Source organism: Trichoderma breve, chromosome 1 (assembly GCF_028502605.1).
Source record: "Trichoderma breve strain T069 chromosome 1, whole genome shotgun sequence".
In the NCBI taxonomy this organism is placed as follows: Eukaryota; Fungi; Ascomycota; class Sordariomycetes; order Hypocreales; family Hypocreaceae; genus Trichoderma; species Trichoderma breve.
The window spans coordinates 6,448,344-6,465,742 of NC_079232.1; the positions used below are offsets into that span (position 1 = coordinate 6,448,344).

Here is a 17,399-nt window from a genome sequence, read left to right on the forward strand (position 1 = left end):
ATTTCCCCGCATGGACATGGCTAAGAGTGCACGATCGTGAGCTCATGTCAGGCGATTCAGCATGGGTTCAGCATGGGCTATCATAAAGCCTAGGTGTCCGGTGTGGCGTCACCGTTAGTCGTCCAAGAAGCTGTCTCAGTTCGACCACAGGTGTGGGAGTAGAAACCAAGCTTAGTTCACAAGGCATCTTACCGTATCCAGCCTTTGCTGCAACTCCGACTGGTCAGATTGGGCAGACAACCCAAGGATCCCCCGCCAGCTGAGCCGTTGGAACTGTGGCGTGCGCGTGGACAGGACATTCATCAAGACTATCTCTAAAGCATGGCATCAGTCAGAAATGGTTCAGGCTCAGCTCGGGAAAGGGCGCGGTCCCAAAAGATCACTGGTGACCATAAAACTCCGTTTGCCGGCTCAGCCGAACCAGGGTCTCATTTTCAATTGTCATTGTATTGTGCTGCGCCCGCCAGCTGATTCCTTGTGTCTTGGGTGTTCGTATTCCACCCAATGGGACAGCATAGATGCCCTCAACACCACGGTGAGCTTGGCAGAGCATCGGGTCAACGCTACCAGCTACCTCCCTTTCAGGCACTTGACCGCGGTGGCCCAGATCTCTTCTGTAGATAATCAGATTGCGGGGGTCCTCTGTCTCAGCCTCTTCGTATCCGTCGCTCAGTTGAGGCGTCTCAAGGGAATGTAATCAGTCCGTGATTCCGTTCGCGGTGGTGTGTTCATTCTTTTTCAGCCCCCACGGGGTGACATGTGAAGCTTTATCCATGCTCTGCCATGTTTCATGTAAGGGCACAAGCATTTGGAATGCGATTGCGTAGACATGTTGATTTATCATAATTTCCAATAGTGGTGATGTATTTTCAGCGGATTTGTTAGTAGCTTTTGCGTAAGCCGAGATCTCGACTGATGAGCCGCGGTTGAATCGAGGGGTAGCTTGTTGTCTAAGGTTGTGGGATATATGTAGCTGTTGTCATAACTCTATACCCATGTGTAGTTGAGGGGAACATGATATTCCTTGTTTGATAGCATCAGAATACGTAAACTGAAACCTAGTGTTAGTAGATGACGCAAACCAGTGGGCTCATAACCACCGGCAAAATCACAACGCGCACATCTCAATGCGCAGTTCCCGTAGACGTTGAATCTTGCAATATTTTTTCTTCTCCGCAAGAAGCGGTAGTCCCGCTAAAATATACACATTTGATCCCCGTCTAGCTCTTGCCCGCCGCCCGCTCTGCTTCCAGTTCCCTCTCGGCCTGCTGATAGTACTTGGCCGTGTCCACGCCGTGCTGGTTGTGGTTGACAAAGTTGAACCACGGTACTGTGCTGAAAAAGAGCGCAGAGTATCTGCTCTGTCGGGCCGCAACCCCCTGCAGGTGCGGGCTCAGCTTGCTCTCGCCATACAGAGGCTGTCCCGCCTTGACCTTGGAAACCATCTCTCGCATATCCATCTCCACTTCCCTTGAGTTCTCGGTAGCGCCGTAGAATCGAACTGTAAAGGGGTTTCAAAGAGTCAGTTGCCACAGTCTCGGCAGTTGCCGTCCAACAGTCGAACGAGTCTTCAGAACCAAGGATGCCAAAAAGAAAAATGAGGGGTCGTGCGAAAAGAAACGTACGGGCTGATCGCTGGTAAAAGTAGAGGAAACCACCGGCCAAGCCAATGAATCCGGCTAACCGCATAGCTTTGGCAAAACCACCCCGGCCAACATGCGACGGGGCAAGCCTCTCGAGGGCATAGAGAGCGGCTGGTGCAAAGGCCGCAGAGGTTGCACCAGCTACATAGTCTGACGTTCTCGCATATCCGATAACCCGCTTAAAGTGACTGCCCAGAAACCCATCAGCATTCGTCAATTCGCCTTGTACACCACATAAAATTGTCCTGCCAGACAGAAAACCAGGGATTCCGAGGGTAAAACGTACGGGTCGTTGTCGATGAGCTAAATCCCATTCAAGTCAGTCAGCCGTAGGCTCGCCATTGCGCTGCCAATTGTGCGCCAAACGTACCGGATAGTCAGTCTCGACGACCTTGCTGGTCCCGACAAAGGACGCCGGGGTCTGCTTGGTCGTTGTCGAGGCCATTTTTGCTGTAGATTTGCGACCCCAAAATGCAGCGCTCAATTGGATCGAGAGATCTGAGGCCGAAGCTGCAACTTGCAATTGTTAGTGCCTTAGGAAACAAGATATCACGTGGGAGCATTGGTTGGCTTGGTCACGTGAATCAATTAAACATGGCGGATACGTACCGAGCTAAAGACGCGGTCCCCCCACCATGATAAGATAGAGAGAGACGCGTCTAGCTTGTAGGAAGAGCGATAGTAACGCCAATTGGATTATTGCAAGTAAATTGAAAGCAAAGCAAAACAAGACAAAACGAAAAGGAGAGAATCAGAAAAGAAACCAATCATGCCCTCAGCAGCTAAATTCGGACGTCTGCTGGAGGAGCATGGCGATGATTTGGACGACTATGGTCTTGACGACTCGGACAATCCCTTTGGATCTCCCACTCCCCCACCAGAATCGTCTTCCAAAAAGCGAAAGGAGCCCGACTCTGGACTGGGAATTGAAGAGGAGGTTTCTGTTCAGAAACGAGTGAGAGTTCCAAATGTTAAGCTTGATGAAGAAAGGTAAAGTCTATATATACAGGTACTAAGTCAGTGTAAAAGGATTTTATGTTAACTCTTCTACCTAGATTGCTAGGTCCAGCTGGAATCCCCAAGCTGAGAAGACGAGCTTTCGGCCTCAAGCTAAAAGGAAAGGGCCACGAGGTACGCATATTTCACCATCATTGATTCATAATTACACTTGACTAATTTCTATTTTCCACGGTCTAAAGTTCTCAGACGCTTCAAGACTCCTCTCCTTCTACCAGCTATGGCTCGACGACCTCTTCCCCAAAGCCCGGTTCCTCGATGCCCTCGCCATGGTTGAGAAAGCCGGCCACAAAAAGGCCCTTGTGAGCGCACGAAGCGAATGGATCAATGAAGGCCGCCCCAAGGCCAGCAACGACGACGATGACGAGCTGGACATTGGAGCTGTAGCCATTACCGAGGACTCGCAAGTGACGGAAGGCGGCATTCCCGCGCAAAGGACGCAAAAGACTCCAGAGAGAGACGATATCCCTGATGACGATGACTTATACGGCGCTACGCCCCGAGGACCAGCGCGAACGGCAGACGCTCTTCGTCCTGCGCCGTCAAACGACGCCCCCGACGACGACGACCTGGAAGCTCTCATGGCCGAAGCCGAAAGCATGGATAATCGACAAGCCCCTGCTGCCACAACGAAGCAAAATAGCGCGTCTGGCACTCATCACTTAGACGAAGAAGACGATTTAGACGCCCTCATTGCGGAAGCAGAAGTGCAAGACCGCTCTAGCGGACATTCTGCGGAGAATGGCACGAGCAACACCACTTCCAATGACAAGGGGCACGACTTTGCGGATGAAGAGGAAGCCATGCAGGAGATGGAGGGATTGTGGTAAGCCTGGCTGACTGGCTATGTAGGGTGAACGGGGACGGGTGTGTAAAGTGAATTGGAATTGGGCATATGTTCATTTAGCCGGCGTTTATTGGGAGAGGACTTGTTTTGCATTGGCGTTAAGAGGGCTGTAGACGATATGATGATGACTTGGGTATATAGCGAACATATGGATCAACGAGCTCTGGACTACCTGCTGTAGACGAATCACTTTAAATTGTGCATGACCAGAGGTAAATGTTTGTAATATTCTACATATCATGTGTGGACAGTCACGGACCGTATCATTTCCATAACCAAATGCTAATGTTTATAATACCTAGTCTACATGTCATGTGTTAATGGTTGTATACAGTACATAGGTATTATGTGTGGACAGTCATGGACAATATTGGAAACAATAAAATGGTAGTGGCAACAGTGGTATTGTGTTGTTGCTATCTAGAGTACAAGATATCATAAAGATTAAAGATATAAAGGCTTCATAAACGGCTCTTTTTTCAGCCGTGAAGCTCATTTCGCTTTGCGCCATAACCGTTACATAGACGTAGCCACCCCTTTGTGTGGCTATCCCGTCTGCCCATCCCATTTGAAAAGTAAACAAACATTCCCTAGATAAAACCCTCAACTACTTTGAAAACGATGGAATTTGATATTGGTGATTGCGTTGTCGACGTCGTCGACGTTGTTGGTCTGCCGGGGCGCTTCTCTTGGGATCGAGAGCCGCGGCCTGCTTGTGTCGAATCCTCCGCTCCTCGACTTTTAGGGCCCACAAGAGGGTGAGGAGGACTTCCCTAGACGGCAAAGTCACGCTGCGTAGAGATTGAGTCAGTTCGCTATCGCCGCGCGTCGCACAAGACTCGGAGGCCGAGATCCCGTCCCGATCGTCGCGTCCCTCAGACACCAACCGCAATGCCTCCATCGTCGCATCCAAGAGAGGACGCGCCAGACTGGGGCTGCTGGATAGGATGGTCCGAAGAGATTTGAGTCTCAAGGTCGTGGATCTCGAGGTCGAGCTCGTGGTCCGCAGCGGCATAGTTGCGCGCTGCCACAATGTCATAGGCGGCGTGGTTTGCGTCGTCTGTGAGGAAGTCGTTGATGTCGAAGTCGTAGTCGGAGGGGAGAGGATTCGTGAAGCAGGTGGCAGAGTCACCAGCCATATAATCGTCGTCAAGAGTTGAGGAGTTGGGCGAAGCGAGAAGTGAGCTTTCGAGGACATAGCGATCTGCATCAAGGGCCGTTGACAGGCCGAAAGCAGCGCCGAGGCTGAAAGGAACATCATCTTGATGTACAGAGTCCAAGCCAAGGCAGTTTGCGCCGGAGTGAGAGAAGACAGGGACAGGGGCATCTCCACCGATTGACACTGCGGGTCGCACAACATCTCTGCAGGACGTTGTGTCGAATCAGTGGAGACGGTCTGTTGGCTGTTCTTCTCCTCCTCCTCAGCTTCCTCTTCTTGCTCTTCCTCTTCGTGGGGGAATTTCTCGTCGGGGATGGGGGTGAGTGCGGGTGAGAGAGAGGCGGGGTTCACGGTGGGGTTGACCGCGGAGCGCATCATCTGGTCCATCAAGGACTGTTCAGTGGTAATGTTTTGGCCATCTTGTGAGCCGAATAGTTGTTGAGATAGTGTGATGTTGTCTTGGAGAGAGTCGAGGGGAGAGGATGAGCGGGTGACGACACCGGAGCTGCGTCGGAAGCGGTTGAGCTCCTCGACCAGGATCAGGTTTGTCTTTTGGGCGTTGTGGAGAAGCGTCTCTAGTTCCTTGTTGCGCTTCTCGAGAGCCTCAACCTCGAGCCTCTTCCTCTCTCGTGATGACTGCGCAGCGCGGCGGTTCCGAAGAACACGCTCAACGCGGCGCTGTTCCTTTTCATCTTCAGTCTTGGCTCGTTTTCTGCAGGCGCAAGCTTGGTTAGTACTACGTCATGTGTTGCTCTGGTGTAAGACCAGGACATACCTAGGAGGGAGGTTGGTCTTGGGCTCAGGAAGGACCTGGCCCCATGATTTCCTCTTCTTAACGGGCTTCTTTTCTGATGATGAGTGTTCTGTGGCGGCCATGTCCATGTCATCGTTGTCGGCCTCTGGTGACTCGGGGATGGCAGACAGACGAGAGTCGAGCCGGTCATCGGCGAATGAGTCTGGGGTCATCATTTCCTTGGGGTTGAGAGTTGATGGTATTGATGAAGAGTCGGCGAAGAGTGATGAGAAGTTGTCGCCGGGAGCGGAGAGAAATGATTCGGCTGGTGAGGCCTCGAACTTGAGGAGAGGAGACTGCTGGAACGCCATAGTTGCCCGTCTTGTCTTGTGACTTGCTGTTGTTGGTAGGACGCTCTCTTTGATGCTAATGCTTCTCTGCTCTCACTAATGCTCAAGCTTCTGCTTATGTTGTGTTTGTTGCTTGTGATGCAAATGCAACCAAGTTGTCCCGGGGCAACGGTCTGCTTTTGTCACAGCGCAGTGGAGATATCAAAGGCAATCAAAGCGCGTCCTACACAGTGACATGACAGGCAACCAAGCGGCGCCAGTAACGAGTGAGTCAGCGAATGGCGTGGCTCTGCTCACTGGATGAGTCAGTGGCAGAAGAGGACAGAGTGGCTTCTTTGTTTTGGCTGGTGTCGGAATGGTGAGATCCATGCTCAAGGCGGCGAAGCTGGTCTCTTTATCTTGAGGACACGTTGGCCTTGTTGGTGGCACGAGCTGGTGCCTGAGGCAGCAATGGCAGGGGAAAGGGGTGGTTGCGGATCAATCGAAACCAGGCAGGCCCTTAACGAAACGGCCTCAGGGCGGGGCTGAGCCTCGAATCAGGCGGGGCTTTAAGAAGGGCCCTCTGAAGGGGCTCAGGGGGCTGCTGGAACTGGGCTGGGGGTGGGCCGGCACTAATCTGACTGCTGCAGGGGGGGGCCTGATAGTGCGTGTTACAGTGGGTGGGCGCTGGAATTCAGATGGATTGGAGGGATTGGGTTGATCGCACAATGCTGGATGTCGTGCTCCAATCCCAATTCCTCCGTGTTTGCTGAGAGAGATTGGAACAGGCAAAAAGAGGATTCCGGCTGAACCGAGAGTCGTTCACACGGAAGATGCTAATATAGTGCAAATAGGCGGGAATCCATAGATGAGGCAGTGGCCGAAAGTAATTCCAGCCAATTTCAGTGGTTCCATCAATGGTTCCATGTCTTATTGAGTACATGTATTGAGGTTCCAGCTGTTGTGCTGTACAGTATCGCCGAGACACGTGCAACGCCAGTCTCCAGTTCTCGTCGAGCCATTGCCATTGATTCCCGCCCATCTCACTGTACGGAGTTATTGTTGAATTCAATGGTTGCATGTGCGTTGCTTACTCGTACTTTACTGTACATGCAGTACTGTGCAGTACAGACAAGCCCAAAACATGACATACCTGCATGCCAATCAGTACCGGGATGGGATGGGATGGGATGGGATGCTTCCTTCAGAACTGTACTCCGTTCTCGTACTGCACAGGCGACATGTTACCTACATCTACATGTACATGGGATGCAGTGCAGTATACAAGGATGTACATGCAGCGACGTGCGTCTGTTGAATTTTGTTGGGCTTCTCCTCGCGCGATGCCATGCCACACTCCTCATCCGGCACATCCCATTGGTATCTCCAAGTATCCCTCACCCATTGTTAGGCCTCAATTCTGCTCTGCTCTGTTGTTTATCACTGTGCTGCTTCTGCGTATACAGTGGCTAACAGAGAGGAGAAAAGGAGAACTGGAGAATGAAGAAAGGGGGGGTTGGACCGTAATGGATCCTCACATTCCCACTCTTTTGGTGGGCGATAAACCATCTACCAGAGACGGCGTATCCAGTTACGAGATGCGATTCGCCACTCTGTTTCTATTCTCATGCTATTGTCCAGCGCCACCGAGAGCTAGTCTAGAGAATGCTGCCTGTCCATGTAAAACGAATGTACATGGACGGAGCCAAGATGTAACAATACGTGGTGAGCTCCGACAGGCACAGCCCACATGCAACGAGCTGATCCGTCCGGCTCTTGGTTCAATGCGAATGCCTTGCCGTCTCAGACTCGGACTCAGACTCAGTCCATATCTTCTTACTATGTTCACTTTGGCGTTGCGCACGTAATCACTAGACGCCGTTTCTGCGGAACCAACGTAAGCCCTTGAGACGCAGCAACCGTCTGGCCTCCCACTTCCGGCATTGCTCTCGCCCAATGGCTTTGGGGGACGTGCAGCGGTCTTTACTCTTGTTCCTTGTTCCTTGGATGACATGAGAAATTCCCATGTGCTGGAATGCTGGAAGCTGCTTGTACAGGCAATAGGCAGCCCACATGGCTCTTCCACTCTCGTCTCACTCCTTGTCCTACTGCCTCTTTAGGCCCCGGGAGTCGCTCTGCAGCTGCTCTGTTTGGGGTCTCACCAGATGCCAATTCCGTCTCACACTTGGTGGGGGCAAGGGAAAGAAGCGAGAAGAATCCCATCGATCGAACCGGCGGGTTCGTGCAAACCCTGGCTGGCGTCTCGCCTGGGAGCCGCCGACCAGGGCAGATGTCGCGCAGACAAGCAAGCACTGAACAATGCCAATATTGAATTTGAGAGCAGAAGGCAGAAAAGAGTGGGAAAGGCAAAATACCCCTCAAAAAGAGCAGCCGGATGCTACAGTACATAGTGCAATTGAAGCTCAAATACATGTACCAGAAAGGCATCTCGGCTTGTGCCTTGCATTTGGCGCTTGGGCTCGAGTCCAATGGACGGAAAAGGGAGGCGGGCCTTCTTTTTGCTTCGGGCCTATCTCCTCAGGCAAAGTGAAAGAATGCGTACCAAGGTCTGCACCTAGTGCTTTGGTGTGGCAGCCGGTGCTCGATAGCATCTCATCTCGGAGTGCGGGCCGTTGGCGCCGCCCCTTTTTCTCCTCCAGTCAAAGGATTGAAAGCAAAGCAAATCCAAACGGAGAGTGAGCTGCCAATGGATAATGAATACCATACACTACCAAAGGCAGGAATATCGATGGGAATTGATAAAACCCTGTACATAGGTAACATCAACAACAACCGCCAAAACAAAAAGCACGATACAACCCTCGCACAAACGCCCGGCAAGACATTCCGTTGTCAAAACCACATACCCATGCCCATCCAATGTCTCTGCCGGCGGAATAGCAACTAGACCCTCCCTCCATCTTCCCCTTGATTAGGCCGATGATCCCCCTCTTTCTCTCGCGGACCCCCAGATTCACCCTCACCCGTCTCTTCTCTTTCCGCTCTACCGTTGCCGTAAAAGCTCCGGCTTCAACGTTAAAATTCGAGGCCATGTAACCTAACCGGGAGAATGGCCTCCATTCTGCCATAATTAATTGGCAGTTTACCCGACCATTGCTCGGCTCTTCTCTTTTGCTAGGTTTTTTGCTATTTTGCTACTTCTTCCATACTGCATAAATCAAAATCAATGTGTGAAGCAAAAAGAGGGCATCAATTCGACGCCATTTTTCCTGCAATGGCGCCCAAGTGGATAGAACTGCAGTCCTCGATTTCTGGTCTCGTCCCATGCATGCATTGATTCTTCTATATACGAGTACGAAAATGCTTCCAAGCTCGAAGCATGTGCGTGCCCTCACGCATGTATGTCTGTGTCCTGTATGCGGGGAAGTCGAATCGTCCGTGTGCTGCATCTCCATTCCACTCCAAAACGCTCGTGCGTGGAGAATGCATGCAGTGTAGGCCAATGATGGACTCGTGAGGAACAAGAGGGGAAAATCGACGACTTCAAATGCTTCTCTCACCGCAACTATCAACTTGATGAAGCCCAACTCGCCACTATCACCACCGTCAAACAAATTGATGTAACGGCATGAGCACTGCGAGGCTGGACTTCCGCTCTCCCACTGGCTACTCTACTCGTACGAGTCTCCGTACATGCCTGAGCACATGGCGGGGGGCCCAATGGCTTGTCTTGCCTGTGCGTTTTTCTCTGTGCATGCGGTGGAGATCCGGAAGCTGCAGGAAGACGTCGATGCTTGCGAGCGGAAAGCAAAAGCCTGGGCTTTGTTGGGCGTTCCTACGTCCGGCTTGCATTCAGGTCGGTGAGCCTTGATCGACCATACAGCTATTACTCCAACAACTACTCGTACGAGCGTATCCAGACCCAGTTCACATGCAAAAATAGTCTCCTCCAAAAGCTCAATTGTGGGGGGAGCTTGTGCACTGGACCCAAGGCGAGCCATGTAAAGCTTGCCACGTTGGACGCCTTGACGCCCCAGTGCATTCAAGATGATGCACTTGCACGGCAATTGAGCTCTCTTTGGGATCTACCCGTAGGTGTGGTCTGGAATATGCTTTCTATGGAGGAGAGGGCATCAGGAACAGGCTAGAGGGGTGCCAGCAAGGGGACACGCAGCCGAATGATATAACTGAGCCCAACAGAATTCAAGAGGATGCTGCTGCAAGGTGCCCTGTCCTGGCTGCTTGTTATCTATCTGCAGACCGCTTGTTGCATGGACATGGAGCCAGACTTCCGTCATGTTCCAGTTGGCGGAGGTCCAGCGAGAGCTGATTGCCGGCAGTAAACTGACTCGAGTGCCACTGTTTGTGAGATGTGATGCAACATGACGACTGCTTGAGCTACGACGATGAAGATTTTGAAACCATATCTTGTGGTGATGGGTTTGTATGATCACTATCAAGCGATCGTCACCACAAAGCACATGTATCAACCAGCCACTGATACTTTCCCCTGGTGTTCCAAGCCAAATTGGCCGTTTATTCCATACATGATGTATTGTTTCTTCGTCCAAACTATAATTAGAGTTGTGCTCTATTTGTCTACTAACATACATGCAGGTTATAGAGACATGTACGACGCCACAGCAATAGGCTTTGTCGCGACGCGTAAAACCAAACCTGATGCTCCACGCGTATAAGTTATATATGATGCATCGCTTTTGTCACCAAGAGCCAGAAATGAGGAAGATATACTTCTAATGAAACTTAACGAGGCTTTTTATGGTGTGCTTTTATGGTTTAGGGTATGCTACCATATTGGGCGTTCAACGTTTGAAGCCACAACAATACTGGTATAGTTTTATACTAGGTACCTAAAACATCAGGAACAACTAGGAAGTTGTTGTGGTTGCAATTGTATTGCTGAACCGCAAAACAATGCAGCAGGCATACTCTGTGTCCCATTCCATCACACCACACCGTCGCTATCGATCCGATATCGATTCATTCCGGCTATATCCCAAACCATCAACCTACCCTGCACAAGACGCCAAAAATCCAATATCGAATTGGAAGCTTCATCTGAAACACACCCTAGAAGCCCGTGTCGAGACATTTGGAAATTTCCCGCGGTTCAGATCCAGCCGGACTAAAATCCAGCCAAGCCTCGCTATGCCACGCGTTGCAATTAAACTTCAATATCTGCCTACTAGGCAGCGTCCAACCGAACATGCCACGTCCGCGCCTCGTATTGAAGTGTATCAAGTAGCCTATGCGATTATCAATCAGGACACGGTTTCAAGATGACGCCGTCTTCTAGTTTTGTGTGACTCAGACGACGGGATCTAGATTGCCCGTCCGGCCCTTGACGATGCCTTCAATCTCGCTCGTCACCCATCCGCCGTAGAAATCGCCCGGCTGAGGCTCTACGCGCTCGCCATCGACGAAGCAGTCCCACGGGCCAGCGTAGAAACTCAGGTAGCCGCTGATGGGTTCAAACCCGGACGTCGGGCTGTTGTACGACCAGATGCGGTTGGAGACGGTGCCGTCCGGCAGAGCGATGCTGTAATACGTTGCTGCGCCTTTCCACTCGCACCAGCTGGAGCGGTTTGTACACTTGAGGGGCACCTTGATGCTTGATGGAGGGAGGTAGTAAGCTGGAAATTGGGTTGCAGCTGGTTAGTTTTGCTTTGATGGATGGGCTTGGAAAGATGCCCACGACTCAAATGATTGATGCCATCACCGCCATCATCCTCATCACTATTACCACCTTCTCATTTTGATTGAAATTTCAATGATATCACACGGAGGGACGCACTTGGCGGATGATGCGTTTCCAACACCCAATACGCATCTTTCGTATCGGCAATCTCGGTGTCCTTGTACGTGATACGGAGATGCCGAGCAATCTTTTCCAGCCGCGGCGGCCGAGGAAACGACTGGACGTTTAGCTTGGTATTTGCAGCCATTTTGACAGCCTTGTAAGAGATCATGTATTCAAAAATTGGTTATTGAATCAATTCTTTGAATGAGAATGCCTGTGCTGAAGATATGGATATGATATAATTTGAACCTATTGCTGGCAGCTCAACTTACACCAAATGAACGCATCATTGATTCAAATGGCTAAAGTGTGGCTGGAGAGGTTCCTTTTTTGGCCAAATCTGCATCGCAATCTGTGGCGGTGCTTGTCGATTTTCTTGTTGCGTCACCCCGCCTTATCCGCCACCTGACTTGATTCCAACCATCTCCGAACTTGGCCATTTGAATCCCTAAACCAAGGAAGAAGAAAAAAAACCATCACCAACTCCTCCTATCTCGGCATCTTCCAACTCCTCATTAAACCCTTTCCAAACTTCCTCTCAGAAACTCCCTCCGACTAAACCTCTCCATCTCCAAAACCGCAATCATGTCCAATCGCCAACTCGCCCGCGACATGCAAGTCGAATTCCAAGCCCGCTTCCAGGCGAAACAGGCCCGGCGCGAGGCCCAAAAGGCCGCCAAGCAGGACCCGATCCTCAAGAAGCAGATCCAGGACCTGCTCAAGAAGGGCGAGACGCAAAAGGCCTACCAAAAGGCAAAGATGCTGCTCTCCAAGCAGGCGCTCGCCGCCCAGATGGACCAGATGGCCGACATGGCCGAGCTCTCGTCGGCTCAGATCCAGGCCAACAATGCCATGAACAGGATGACGCACATGATGGCCTCGTCATCGCGCACGATGAACCTGGCCCAGAAGAACACCAATCCCGAAAAGGTTTGTTTCTGTTTCCCCCCCTTTTGGATCAATCAATTCATTCGCTAACCCGGGCTTGCCTGCACCCAGACCCTCGTTACCCTGGAACAGTTCAAGCAGCAAAACGAAGAATACGCCATGACAAACGGCATCTACCAGGACGCCATCACCCAATCCACCTCCGTCCAAGTCGGTGAGGACGCCGTTCACGAACTCCTCGGCAAGCTCGCCGACGACGCCGGCCTGGAACTCAGCTTCGAGCTCAACAAGGCGACGCCCCAGACCGCCGAGCCGCAGACGGCGGAGCCGACGGCCGAGGAGGAGGACAAGCTGCAGCAGAGGCTGCGTGCTCTGCGCGCTTAGATTTTCGTGGGAATTATTTAGCGTTTTTTCTTTCTTTTGTCTTCCCCCTACTTGTTGTTATACACTGCGGTCGACATAAAGGACGAAGTGAAATGTACGGAAATGACCCGGCGGGCTGCAATTTTCCAGTGATTTTTTCTCTTGCTGTTTGCACAGGGGTTTTGGCGTTTCTTATGGGATGGAGGGCTTGCTTTCGTTTAGGGGTTTAATGGGATCGAACTGAACTGGATCAAGAACATGTTGAGGAGTTTAAGCATTAGAGCTGCAAACACTTTGTGCTCAACTTCTTGCGATTTTCTTGCTTTGCTACCTCAGGGGCCTGTTTGATATGCCATACCCATTCATACAAAACATACATACATACATACCAAGGGCCTTATTTACCACCTATACATACATGTGCAAATGCCATAGTTCTGGTGTCTCTATTCGTTTCCCCAGATCTTCTCCTGTCGTAACCGTCATAAACCATTCCAATCCAATGTACACCGACATGATAAAACCCTTGCAAGTCTAACTATGAGACCCTTTACCTCACACATGCAGAAATGCCTTTTAAAAACCGTACATCATCATCCTGCTCACATGTACAGACTCGCCACCGCCGTAATGTCCCTCTTGATCATCTCCTGCGCCTGCTGCATCTTCTGATACAGCTCCGGATCGCCAATGATCCTCGCCGCGTTCTTCACCTCTCTGCACGTCTCGTCTAGACGCGTAATCGTCCGCACAATGGTGCCCTCGAGGACATCCGTCAATGCCGTGATGTTCTTGAAGCTCATGCCCCTGGCCCACTCATACACCACCTCCATGAGGCCGAAGCGGGGCCTCGACACAAAGTCGTTTGAGTCTTCGCTGGACTGAATTACTTGCAGTCGTGTCTGCACGTCATTGACCTTTTCGGAGATGGCGATGATGGTGTCACGACCACGCTCGAGATTGCCGGTCAAGGTAGGTTCCGTGAGCGTTTTCTCCTGAAAGACAAACGAGGACAAGAGGGCGGCAATTTCGGCGGGGTCAAAGTCGGCAAGGACATTGTCGAGGATGAGTTCGGTGAGGACGAGCTCATCGCCCGAGTGGACTTCGCAGGCTACCTTGCCCTTGAGCTGAATACGTGATGAGTCGTCGATAAAGTCGAGCTCTCTGAGGACTTGAACGCGCTGTTCGTAGTCGGGGAGTAGCTGAAGATTTTGATCCGAGAGAGATTGCTTCAACTGGGCAATGTGCTCTGTGATGAGCCACTCATCGTGGCACATGGCAAACTATAATTCATTAGTAAAACCAACTTTGAAGAGGAACAGTTCCAAGATATCAGCAAGACTTACGTGCTTCAAAAAGGACGGGCACTTTGTGGCCCCAGAGTTGGCCATTGTCTTGGACAGCTGGAATCTCTTCTCAATCATCTCCTGTAGTTGCAAGCTCTTGACCTTGCTCATGTCCATCTCGTCCCACCGGTCATCCCAAGACGCGCAGACCTCCTGTATCTTGTCCAGCGCCTCTTGGCCGGCTTGTTTACCTTTGAAAATCTCGGGTATAACTCCCTTTAGAACCCACCGGGTAAGGCATTCGACATCGTTCAGGGGGACGAACATATTCTTAGTAGTAAGTCGCTTCTTCCCCTGAGGAAGCTTTTGCATGTATTTGCGGAACGCGGGAATGAAGGGTAGCTGGTCCGTTACGTCGCGCCGCTCCCTTAACGGCTTAATGGCACAGACATGCAAGATGGGCTCTTCAAAGGACCCCTTGGGACTCATGCCCTCGGCAAGGAGTATACCGGCTGTGCGGATGCCTTCCCAGTTAAAGACGATCAGCCGCTGCGGCGTAAACATCCTTCGGCCGATGGAAATCTTGAGCAAGGCCTTGTACAACTCCGTCGTCAGCCGCTTGTAGTCTTGAGCGGCCTGGTGGCACTCATCTACCACGCCATCGCAGACTTTGCACGACTCTCGCTTAACCTTTGCAAGATCTGCTTGAGCGAGCTTGACATCCTTTTCGTGCTCTGGCAGAAGCTGCTGTGTTGCATGCTCCGAAAAGCTTCTCTTGATCATCTCTTCAATCTTGAGTGCTTCCACTCTCAGCAAGTTGAGAATCATGTTATAAGTCAGCCTGAACTGAGACTTTAGCTTCGATGGCTCTCCCAGGATCATGTTGCGCAGCTCGGCAACAGGAGGTGCTTCGTCGCCGCCAGGGGGCACGATGATGACGGAGCCGACTTTGTCAAGACCACGACGCCCAGCACGGCCAGCCATTTGCGTGTATTCGCCGGGCAAAAGGTTGCGGAACGAATGGCCATCGTGCTTGCGGTATCCAGAAAATACTACCGTTCGGGTGGGCAGGTTGAGACCCATGGCGAACGTCTCGGTTGCAAACAAGACTTTGACAAGCGTCCTTGCGAACAAAATCTCCACCAGCTCCTTTACAATGGGCAGCAAACCGCCATGATGCACCGCGATGCCTCTGGCTAGGAGCTCCCGGAGCCTGATGATCTGTGGTAGGACTCGGTCCTCGGGCTTGAGACGGGCAATAGACTTTTCAATCACCATGTGAATGGCGCTCTTCTCCGAAGCCGTACAGAAATCTTGGTTGCTTAACGCATCTGCGTTTTCCTCGCATCGCTTCTTGGAAAAGACGAATATGCAGGCCGGCAGAAGAGTCTGTTTCCGTAGATACTGAACCATGTGAACCCATATGTTCTTGTCTTGTGCAGCTGATGATCGTCCGCCGGGGGCTCCAGCGCGGCCCATGTGTCCTGGATTATGGCTCGCTCGAGGAGGTCCTCCTCGGCCTCTCTGCTGGCCGCCTCCACGACCTCCGCGTTGTTGCTGGCCTCCTCTTTGGGGACCGCCTCGACCACCACCGCCCCGCTGATTTCCCTGAGAACTGCCTCCCCGGATCAGGACCGTGTTGGTGGCAGGCGTCTTTTCCTTACTCTGAGTTGCCTTATGTGCATCTTTCCAACCGCTCTCTAAGAACTTCTTTTCTGAATCTACAATCTTGTGAATGTTCTTGCCGGCCCAAAGGTAGTGTTCCAGAGGGACTGGTCTCTTGGCAGTAGAAATGACATAAATGTCTCTTTGCTTAGTTCTACCAACCCAGGAGGCAAACTCGTGAGTGTTGGGGACGGTGGCCGACAGCAAAATGAGAGAAATGTGTTCGGGCAGCATAATGATGACTTCCTCCCACACGACACCACGCTCGTAGTCGTTGACGTAGTGAACCTCGTCGAAGATGACAAACTCGACATCGCGAATCAAGTCTGCTCCGCGGTACAGCATACTGCGCAGAATCTCCGTGGTCATGATGAGGCAGCTAGCCTCAGGATTGATCTGGACGTCACCTGTCAAGATACCGACCTCATCGAACTCCTGTCGAAAGTCGCGGAATTTCTGATTGCTAAGAGCCTTGATTGGGGATGTGTAGATGGCCTTGGTCATATGCTTGGCTGCCAGGGCAATGGCATACTCGGCCACAACAGTCTTTCCGGCAGAGGTGTGCGCCGCAACAAAGACGGAGTCACCATTTTCTAGGTGATACACGGCTTCCTTTTGGAAAGTATCCAGCTCAAAGGGCCACTCTCGAGCCATGTCGGGGACGAGTTCTCTGAAATTGGGCATGTCGTGCTTGATGTCAACCATGTGTGCCCATTCACGCCCAGCCTTTTTGGCACTAGACGCTGCGAGAACACCATGAGGCTCAAGAGACGGAAATTCCACGGGCAGCAGGTCGTCGATGTCATCTTCGTTCTCCTCGTCCTCTGCTGAATCTCCTGATACCTCAGCGGGTGACGATTCCTCCTCCTGGTTGACATCTTTTGCATCTTCGGGGTCCTCTTCAAGCTCCTGCTTAATCGCAGCAGCGGCATCCTCATCCACTACCGTCTTCTTGGCAAAGTCAATGCCACGGTCCATCCCGGGAGCAATCTGTAGCAACCCTCCTTCATCACCCAGCTGGATCACCCTCTCCAATTTGCTTCCAGCCGCGGCATCATCAGTACCAGTCACTCCGCCGTGAATCTGATCCTCCAAGGCGGCAGTAGCCTCAATACCCTCCAGCCCACCAGGCGCAAAAGGAAAGAAACCAGCAGCTCCCCTGACAAAATCCGCCCTACTGGCCGGCTTCCGGAGAAGACTGGTCGAGTTCTTTGCCGTGGCACCGCTCATGGGCACAGTCACATTCTTGTATCCTGTCACGCGGCCCTCGAGTCCGTGGCGCAAGAACCTCGTCAAGGTGCGCGTCTGGGGCGGTGCAATCTTGAACAGGGCCGTGTAGTCGGCCTCAAAGTCCCATCTCTGCTGTAGACGGTCCAGCCATTCGACGGAGAACTCGGGAGAGGGCATGAGCAGCTCATTTTCCAGGCGCTGCTTGAGCTCTTGGGGGTTTTGGAGCCGCCGTTTCCTGGGCCCGGAGCTGGGGATGCCCTCGTCCTGAGACGCCAGAAGGGCATCGATGCCAGCCATGGCGTAGAGCAGCTGGATATTGAGATGATATGCTACTTGGGCCTTGGTTTTACTTTGTCTGATCAAAGAAGAGGTGATTCTTCAGCTGATGAAATGTGTGATGGCAGTTGAAATGATTGACAGGCCTCAGGTGCTGTGAAGCTTAAGAGGTTAAGTTGCC

At 51.8% G+C, this 17,399-nt stretch overlaps 6 protein-coding genes across 6 annotated transcripts; 2 read left to right on the forward strand and 4 right to left on the reverse strand.

Moving 5' to 3' along the window:
- Nucleotides 1-1,220: 1,220 nt before the first annotated feature.
- Nucleotides 1,221-2,088, reverse strand: T069G_01881 (NADH-ubiquinone oxidoreductase complex i, 21 kDa subunit domain-containing protein; the record flags this gene model as incomplete). The annotated part of the gene is made up of 4 exons (XM_056169091.1): nucleotides 1,221-1,501; nucleotides 1,626-1,831; nucleotides 1,930-1,946; nucleotides 2,014-2,088. 4 exons carry the CDS (start codon nucleotides 2,086-2,088, stop codon nucleotides 1,221-1,223), a joined length of 579 nt encoding a protein of 192 aa, XP_056034407.1.
- Nucleotides 2,089-2,412: 324 nt separating this feature from the next.
- Nucleotides 2,413-3,490, forward strand: T069G_01882 (replication fork protection component swi3 domain-containing protein; the record flags this gene model as incomplete). Its single annotated transcript, XM_056169092.1, has 4 exons — nucleotides 2,413-2,633; nucleotides 2,699-2,774; nucleotides 2,843-3,257; nucleotides 3,327-3,490. 4 exons carry the CDS (start codon nucleotides 2,413-2,415, stop codon nucleotides 3,488-3,490), a joined length of 876 nt encoding a protein of 291 aa, XP_056034408.1.
- Nucleotides 3,491-4,382: 892 nt separating this feature from the next.
- T069G_01883 (basic region leucine zipper domain-containing protein) lies at nucleotides 4,383-5,770 on the reverse strand (the record flags this gene model as incomplete). Its single annotated transcript, XM_056169093.1, has 3 exons — nucleotides 4,383-4,692; nucleotides 4,863-5,378; nucleotides 5,442-5,770. The coding sequence occupies 3 exons, from the start codon at nucleotides 5,768-5,770 to the stop codon at nucleotides 4,383-4,385; spliced, it is 1,155 nt and encodes a 384-aa protein (XP_056034409.1).
- Nucleotides 5,771-11,017: 5,247 nt separating this feature from the next.
- T069G_01884 (uncharacterized protein) lies at nucleotides 11,018-11,655 on the reverse strand (the record flags this gene model as incomplete). The annotated part of the gene is made up of 2 exons (XM_056169094.1): nucleotides 11,018-11,343; nucleotides 11,505-11,655. 2 exons carry the CDS (start codon nucleotides 11,653-11,655, stop codon nucleotides 11,018-11,020), a joined length of 477 nt encoding a protein of 158 aa, XP_056034410.1.
- Nucleotides 11,656-12,095: 440 nt separating this feature from the next.
- Nucleotides 12,096-12,782, forward strand: T069G_01885 (snf7 domain-containing protein; the record flags this gene model as incomplete). Its single annotated transcript, XM_056169095.1, has 2 exons — nucleotides 12,096-12,440; nucleotides 12,510-12,782. The coding sequence occupies 2 exons, from the start codon at nucleotides 12,096-12,098 to the stop codon at nucleotides 12,780-12,782; spliced, it is 618 nt and encodes a 205-aa protein (XP_056034411.1).
- Nucleotides 12,783-13,363: 581 nt separating this feature from the next.
- Nucleotides 13,364-17,239, reverse strand: T069G_01886 (uncharacterized protein; the record flags this gene model as incomplete). The annotated part of the gene is made up of 3 exons (XM_056169096.1): nucleotides 13,364-14,044; nucleotides 14,108-16,716; nucleotides 16,777-17,239. 3 exons carry the CDS (start codon nucleotides 17,237-17,239, stop codon nucleotides 13,364-13,366), a joined length of 3,753 nt encoding a protein of 1,250 aa, XP_056034412.1.
- Nucleotides 17,240-17,399: the final 160 nt, after the last annotated feature.